The sequence below is a fragment of the Apis dorsata genome, unplaced genomic scaffold, assembly GCF_000469605.1.
Source record: "Apis dorsata unplaced genomic scaffold, Apis dorsata 1.3 scaffold_52, whole genome shotgun sequence".
Classification (NCBI taxonomy): Eukaryota; Metazoa; Arthropoda; class Insecta; order Hymenoptera; family Apidae; genus Apis; species Apis dorsata.
The window spans coordinates 3,182,521-3,191,131 of NW_006263353.1; the positions used below are offsets into that span (position 1 = coordinate 3,182,521).

An 8,611-nucleotide genomic window follows, 5' to 3' on the forward strand; every position below is an offset into this window, starting at 1 on the left:
TTCATATTTTCGATCATTGGAGGAGAGGATGAGGCAGTTGATAGCAATTGTAACGATCGTGTCTACGGTGGGAGGATGCTTGGCCGGGCAGGATTTCCTCTCGAAATCGTTGAACGAGTGCATAGCAGCCGAGTCTTGGCTGTCCTGCCTCAAGCAAGAGGTGCTCGGATACTTGGACGGGAAGCTTGGAACGAGCACCGAGGCGAGATCCTTGGACACAGTTGACGAGGCTATCGTCGCCAGGACGTTCAAATATCTGAAGAGTTTCGACTACGGGTTAGATCTGCCTTTCGTGGACGCGAGCCTCAAGTACAGGCCGAGCAGGAGTTTGGCGGATCTGGATATCGAGTTCAATGGGAACGAGGTGGCTACCAGCCAGGCAAGAGGAATGTTGAAGAAGAAACTGTTGCTGCCCTTCCTGCTCCTCTTGAAATTGAAACTGAAGGCCCTTATGCCGATCCTCGTCGCCGTGGTTGGATTGAAGGCGTTGAAGGCTCTGATCCTCTCGAAACTCGCCGTCCTCCTCGTTGTTGGATTCATCGCTGTTCAATTGTTCAAGAAGGGTGGAATGATGATGCCAATGGGTACGTTTCTTTCCGCGCAAATTTAAAATTTAACCGGGTGCAAATTGTGTTTGAGAAAGAGATTAATTAAGCTCTCTCTCTCTCTGCGTCTCTGTCTCGCAGGAATGTCGATGGAACCGGCTACACCGGCGTACGGAGCTCCACCTATGCCCTCGACCACGTCGAGCTACGATCCGGCGAACACGTGGGACGGAAACGGTCCTTATTCCCGCGTATGGACGCCGACCAACGGTGTGGAAGCGCAAAACCTAGCCTACTCTTACTACTCTCCGAGCAGCGGCTCCAACAGTTATACCGGCTCCTCGTCCTCCTCGTCCTCCTCGTCGTCGGTCAATTCCGCCAGCTCGACGAACTATTAGACGATCATACGGATAATCGACTCGTTTTTCCGCCCCTTTTTAACTCTCATTTTTTAACGACGGATCGATCGCACGATCGAGAGACCAAAGAGACATACGCACGCCAAATAATCGCCTGAACGATTGGACGATCGTCGATCGACCGATCGAACACTGATCGATCATTCTTGATCACTTGGTCCTAAAGTATTCTCGTCGAAGCGAGAACTTAGTTATTAATTAACGAGTTCTGTAAATTTTTTTCAGAATTATTGTTGAGAAAGATCGATGAGAGAATGGAACAATTTTAAGATTGTTCAGCGTTATAAATAAATTAGGAATTGGACGAACGATTTGCAACATGGAATCGACAGGAGACGACAGATCGTCCGGACGACGAGGAGAATTCGAATCTCGCGGCTGGATGGAATATATTTCTTTTCTTCTTTTTGTAATAAACTCCGGAACGTTGTTGCTTCCTTTATTTATTATTACTCGCGCGGCACGATTATTTATTATTGCCTCCCTCGCATTTGTTAATAAAAGCATATGAATAACAATGGATCATTCGTCCTCCTTTGTCTACTCCTTTCGACTTCCTTCGGACTGATGGAATTAATTGGAAATTTTTCACTTACGCGAGGGCAAATGTACTTTCTTCGATTCTCCTAATTGAAATGAAATAATTCCGATCGCGTTGAAAGCGCCACGATGTATGTCGTACTCCTTGCACTGCTGCACGTTTGATAGTTTTCAAACAACGGGGACGTAGTCAACTTAAAAATTAAATTAAATACGTAAGTGTATGTTATTCGTTCAATCTGCATTCTTTTTATTGAATTTACTTTAATTAATTACGAAATATTTATATATATATATTTATTTTTTGGAATAAGAAAGATATATAAATACCTTGAAATTAGTGAAAAGAAATAATGTTTCACCATTGGATAACAAAAATTATAATTTATAATTAATGACAAAATTTTTTTATATCAATAATATATCGATAACAGAATTTGCATTAAAAATCCATGATGGATCTCAAAGTAGTTTGGGATATTTGCCGGTAACTCGAATTTATCTTGGGTAACCTTTTCAAGTTGCAGGACACCAGCTGAAGATGGCGCCAGTTCCACTTCTCTGAAATCTCAGATGTTACCTACCGGCCTATCAAATATAGAACATGACATTGAACTCTACTACGCTCATTCCTTATCGATTCCTATATTAATATCACCAATAATTTCAATAATCTTGAAACACACAAGAAATAATCATACTCCAAATGATAAATGAAACAGATTATAGGAAATTATAGCATCGTAAGAAGAGGACGAAGAATAAGACGACCAAATGGAGAATTGAAACTCCTTTTTTCAAATCCACGAAATTTGCTTCAACCAAAAGATCGCAGCAAGAGGAATATAAAAATATCCGTCAGGATCTGTACAATCGTAAACAGATCCTTGTTAATCTTCTAAATTTACAGGATTAACGTGACCCTTTCCTCCACCCCTTGTCGTCCCTAACGAAGCGTTCTTTTCGACAAAGACAACCCTTTCACCTTTCTTCCGTTGAAAAAAAACCGCACTGACCAGAAAACTCTAAAAGTTTATGATCCGAAAGGTGGTGGCCTAGGGATAAATTCTCTACCCTCGAGTGTCGAAGCGAAAGGATTTCGCTTCTCAAGGAGCATCCTTCTTGACAATGGTGTAAGCCTTCTCGAGTTCTGTTCTAACTCGAGAATCGGGGATAATCCTCTTCGAGTCTTAATCCTCTTCACCTCTTCTTTGACCGCAACATTTCCTCGCCTGGTGTAAACATAGCAGGAAAAGGGATTCGAAGGGAAAGGCTTGAAGAGTGGATAATTAATAAGGAAAATTGATAGAGTTGACGACTTTATGGTGTTGTAACTTTGAATTGGAAGATTGGAAAGGAGAAAAAATTTATAAGACTCATATTTTTCTCGATTATAATCAAAGAATGAATCAATGCCATGGAAATTGAATTTTGAAGAATTTTGAAAAATTTTCTATTTTCTGAGCACTGTTTATTATTACATATACTCATCGATTCGTTTCTATTTGTCTGCAAATATATCACGAAAGCATGTTTCCTAGAAGAATATTTAATTGTATAAATTTTTAATAATATATAAGGGAATATGAATGTTTGGTGATTTCAACGAAAGGATAAGCACGATCGATATGATATCAATTGGAAAATATTATTCATTATAAATTTTTGAAACGAAATCAAATTTTCACAAATAATTTCTATTGGAAAAAACTAAATAATATTGTTTCAAAAACTATTAGAAAATCGAAAGATCTATCTACATTCTTAAAGACATCTTTGAAAATGCAGATTAACTTTTTAATTGGAGAGACAAAGAGTAATTCGTTTACACGACGTGGATTATCTCATTTTTTGACAAGTTTTAATCAATTTGGAGAGAAAGACCGGTTCGAGGCGGAAGCAAGGCGCAACCCTTTTTCCAGAAACCTTCTCCTTTCAACGGTTCGGTCTCGTTTGTGCCCAAATCATCGTCATCATCCTGAATGCCTTGTGGTTTTTTTCAAACCGTCCATTCTCACGGTCTACCGAAACCATCGTCATCTCCCCCCTTTCCCTGTACTACACTCATAAATTCGTCGTTCTCGTCGTACAGCTTGTTAACAGAGTGTTATTAGCGTTATCTTCGACTAATAGTAATTGCCTCGTGGAAAAAGTCATTAGCGAGGCAATGATAACCGAATGAGTTATTAATTCTGATCTAACACAAAAATGTGATAAAATAACGAGAAAGTGTGTCCAATTTTCCATACGTATATTTCTTTCTACAAATATAAAACATGATAATAACTAAATAATATTATCAATAATAATAAATCAATTATTTAAAATTTATTCAAGAAATTTGTTACAATTTATCCAATTTACAAATATAATTTAATTTTCGATCAGAAAACAGTATATACTTTTTCTCTTGAAATCCCAACTTAACAATTGGCGATTGATAAAATTCAAGTGGATCAAGAAGTATAGAAAAAAAAATTTAAACTCGTCTTAAGAGATTACAAATTCGTAAGAAACACACACATGTGAAAATAAATCCAAGATCAAAGTTCTCCGTCTCGAGTGTCCAGGACCGATCGAATAAAGGCACGATCCTGCGAGCGATAGATCGATCGCACAGGATGCGTAACTTCCTGCATTTGTATTCCCTCGTGTGCATGGACACTCGAGGGATCGAAAAACTGTCGGCGTTCCTCGACCAACCATCCGACCAACCGTTGCACCGGTTCCTTCCTTTTTTTTTTCTCCTCCGCTCCTTTTTTTCTCCTCCTCCTCCTCCTCCACGATCTGGAACTATTAAAAAACGCTCGTCGAAAACTGCGGATCCTTTGTAAAGTGCAACGAGAGGGTGGCAGCCACGAGAGGACGGGGTGTAGGCTAGACAGGCTGTTACACAACCGGAAGGAAATCTGTAACACAAGGATTTCGACAACCATCTCTCGTCGTCGTCTCGACGAGGCGATTGAAAAGAGAGAAGAAGAAAAAAGAAAAGAAGAAAAAAAGAAAAGAAAAGGAAAAACGTGCACAGCCTCTTCGTTTGCGTAATTCCTTCCGCCTTCTTACGCATCTGTCGCTGAAACTGCTATTTACACAATCGAATAAAAGAATGTATTTCGTAATAACGTTCATTGTACGAAGATGATGAGATTGGAGAAAAGCGTATATATTTTTTTCTCCTTTTTTTTTTTAATTATAATTGACAGAAGTAACCAAACAATTTTAATTAACTATTATATAGAATATTGTGCTATATGAATTTGTTATATCAGAAGAAGAAACTGTATACGAAAATACATCGTAAAATGAATTCCATTAAAGTGATATATAAATAAATAACCAGGAACTGGGATATATATTTCCAATACGAAAAATCAATATTAAATTTTGTACAGCAATCATTTTCTTTTCTTTCTCTCTTTATCCCAATATAAATTCCATAAAATCGCGAACTTCTCTTTATTTTATACTGATACTGGTGCTCAATATACTGATGCTCGTAATATAAACTGCAATTGCAATCGCGAAAAAACTAAACAGTTGTTGGTCGAAAAAGATGGTATCCTCCGCGGAAGAGGAGGAAACGCGCTCGCGTTCTCGCATTTCGACGCAAGAAAGTTTGTGAACGCTGGCTGGCAAATGGTTCGTCGCCACTTTCTTTCCCTCCCTCCTCATCCCCCTCCCTCTCTCCCTCTCCCTCTCTCTTTCTCTCGCCGATTGCGTAACGAGAAATCGATCTTCGTTGCATCGATACGATATAGCGGGACACGCACACATATACGCGTACGCACGCACGCACGCATGCGTCTTATATGCGGCTTGCGGTGGATTGCGTAATTTCGTTTCGTCGAGCGATCTTTTCCACGGCTGGGCTTCCCTCCAATTTAATTTCAACAAGGACAAGCGGCCGCCGCCGTGTCGCGCTCGTGCCCCGCCGACATTTAATCGAGCCGTGTATATGTACATATATGAATATATATATATATATGTGTGTGTGTGGCATTTGACTCGTCCAATTTCCCCGCGGCCTCGCTCCCTTGCAAAATCCTCTTCGAGCGGATAAGCCGAGCTTCGCCTCTTTCCCGTTACTTTTTTCTTTTTCTTCTTCTTCTTCTTCTTCTTCTTCTTTTTCTTCCTTCCCTAAGGCTGCGTTTTTCCCCTCCCCTCGCGTGTGCCATCGGTTGACATTTGCGACCGACTGGGACACGGATCGCCACGATGGAGGCGAACGGAGGTCGCCGAGTGGTATCTCGAGACCAAGTGCAACTATAAGGAAATCATGGGATGGTGAACTTAGAAAAATTCGAGTATCTCGAGACCAAGTGCACCTATAAGGGAATCATGGTGAACTTAGAAAAATTCGAGTATCTCGAGACCAAGTGTAATTATAGGAGAATCATGAGATCGTGAACTTAGAAAAATTCGAGTATCGCGAGACCAAGTGCAACTATAAGGGAATCATGGTGAACTTAGAAAAATTCGCGTATCTCGAGACCAAGCGTAATTATAGGAGAATCATGAGATCGTGAACTTAGAAAAATTCGAGTATCGCGAGACCAAGTGCAACTATAAGGGAATCATGGTGAACTTAGAAAAATTCGCGTATCTCGAGACCAAGCGTAATTATAGGAGAATCATGAGATCGTGAACTTAGAAAAATTCGAGTATCGCGAGACCAAGTGCAACTATAAGGGAATCATGGTGAACTTAGAAAAATTCGCGTATCTCGAGACCAAGCGTAATTATAGGAGAATCATGAGATCGTGAACTTAGAAAAATTCGAGTATCTCGAGACCAAGTGCAACTATAAGGGAATTATGGTGAACTTAGAAAAATTCGAGTCTCGAGACCAAGTGCAATTATAGGGAAATCATGAAATGGTGAACTTAGAAAAATTCGAGTATCTCGAGACCAAGTGTAACTATAAGAGAATCATGGGATGGTGAATTTAGAAAAATTTAGGGGATGTGTAAAATATAGCACGATATAATACGGTGATATGGAATTATATTTGTAGTGGAACGTAGTGTATTAATTTAATTGTTTAAATTTATCGTCGATCTCTGGATTCCTGGTCATATCGATAGGAAGAAAAGGTGAGAGAAAAGAGGGTGGTGTGTTCGATCGTTTTCCGATACGATCGGTTCCCGAATTTCGAAGAAGAAGAAAGTAGCCGATGGAGCAAGTTTAAGCACAAAAAAAAAAGAAGAAAGAAGAAGAAGAATTAAGAGGCGGACTATATTTCAGAAGAAAGAAAGCAAAAAAAAAAAAGAGGGGGAGAAAAGAAATAATAGGAGAAAGGTGGATCCCGCTCAGAAGAGACACAGGTAAAAGTGAAATGATGCGAGATATCAGCGGTTCGACAATCGCTAACGACTCTATTCTCTTCGTCGAAGGGTTGCTCGTAAACCATTGCTCGTGAAACCTGCGTAAACTCGAACTCTCTTCTTCGCATTACGAATAAATGGCCGATACTCGTCCACCTTCCACGAAACACCTCTGCCGTGCCTATCGGCAGCTCATTATCTTCATCGAGGATCGTGCCTTTCGAGTTGAAACGGGAGGTTGCAACATTGTTCTTTCGCCTCCAATTGTTTACCTGTCCGATGGGCATCGATGACCCTCCTTCCTTGCTGCGGAAATTTAATTTATTTGGTCCCGACCTTGCCCGTCGGAACGCGATGGGAAATTCAACGAATCTTACTTCATTTAATTTTTTTTTTTTCTACAGAAAAGAAGAAAGATTACCACTAAATGTCTGTCTATGGAAGGATAACAAATTCTCCATTTATAAATATATTGATCCCAATTATCTCCTCGGCATATAAATACAACGAATGAAAGAAAGAAGAAGAGAAGCCTTAGAAGCCTTAGAAGAAGTTAATCTCGTTCGTTTTCCCCCTTTCGCCCCGGTTCTCGATCGAGTCTGGTTTGCATTTTCTCGTTCCGTCCTGGCCGGTTGCATTCCAACAGGGGACTTTTCAGGAGGCGCGCTTGCGTAATCGATCGTTGCGCGCGAACATTCCCGATAAAATATCAGGCTCCCTGTTAAACGGGAGCCGATCATTGGAATTTATGATTTTTAATCATAAACCCCTCTCGTGCATCGATCAATTGACGTTTAATTAACGTGGCCCGGCTTCGTCGGCGCCGGAATTCGTCGAAAATAAAAACCAGTGATATATATGTATATATATATATATATATACATAGCGATGAAGGGGTGGCTGGTTTTTCACACTGTCCTCGATCATCGCGACAGCCCATGAGAAGCCGATAAAGCGTGACGTGAAAAAAAAAAACGCGATCAACGAGCCGCCTGCGTTGCCATTGTGAGTGAAATGAGTATATCGGCGAAAAAGGGGGAGTCGGTTGGATAATTTAACGATCGTATCGAGCGAGTGTGGTGAAAAGTAGGTTCATTCAGTTTCGTGTATACTTGGCCCATTCATCGGCGGTTTTGCGATTGAGATGGGTTGAATCGCTCGTCTAGACGAGCCGACACGGATGATTTGCAATCACCGCTCCGATGGATCAATGGGCAGTGTGTTTGGTAAATGGAGTGGTGTCGGTGAATAGCTACTGGACTTCACGGACCACCAGTCACGGTCCATCATACGTATACCTGAAAAATTTTGAAACAACAAGACTATTAAGACAGTTTTAATCTTTCGTAAGATATTATACTATACTGGAAAATTTAAATTTGTACACGTACAAGAAGGTATATATACATATATATATATATATATATATACTTTAATAAAAGTCTATATGTTTTGAAAAAAAACGTAGAAGAGAATCATTCGCTACGTTTCTTTTCCCCTTCGCTCATCCGTGGGAAACGAAATGAAGAGCGCGAAATGAGGAGAGATTTCGCAAATATTGGCTCATCAGTTACGCACTCTAATTGAAACATTTCCCTGGGCAATGGTTAATCGCGAATTAAGATATCAATCATGCACGCTTGTAAACTCGAATAATTATCGTCTTGGGCGTCATCTCTTCGAGGCATTTCTTCTAACGTCTCCTCGTAGAAGGCTACGTCAACGAAGGCGGCAACCCCGTCCTCGGGGCTCGTTTCGACAGCGCAGGTAAGTGGCGGCGATT

General features: G+C 40.5%; 1 protein-coding gene across 1 annotated transcript; it reads left to right on the forward strand.

Moving 5' to 3' along the window:
* The first annotated feature begins 6 nt into the window (after positions 1 to 6).
* On the forward strand, positions 7 to 1,036 carry LOC102676761. The gene is made up of 2 exons (XM_006609331.2): positions 7 to 584; positions 687 to 1,036. Exons 1-2 carry the CDS (start codon positions 29 to 31, stop codon positions 941 to 943), a joined length of 813 nt encoding a protein of 270 aa, XP_006609394.1. The 5' UTR covers positions 7 to 28; the 3' UTR covers positions 944 to 1,036.
* The last annotated feature ends 7,575 nt before the right edge of the window (positions 1,037 to 8,611 follow it).

Coding starts and splice junctions, on each gene's coding strand:
- LOC102676761 (XM_006609331.2), top strand. CDS start 29: ATGAGGCAGTTGATAGCAATTGTAACGATCGTGTCTACGGTGGGAGGA. Junction 585..686: donor TGGAATGATGATGCCAATGG/GTACGTTTCTTT, acceptor TCTGTCTCGCAG/GAATGTCGATGGAACCGGCT.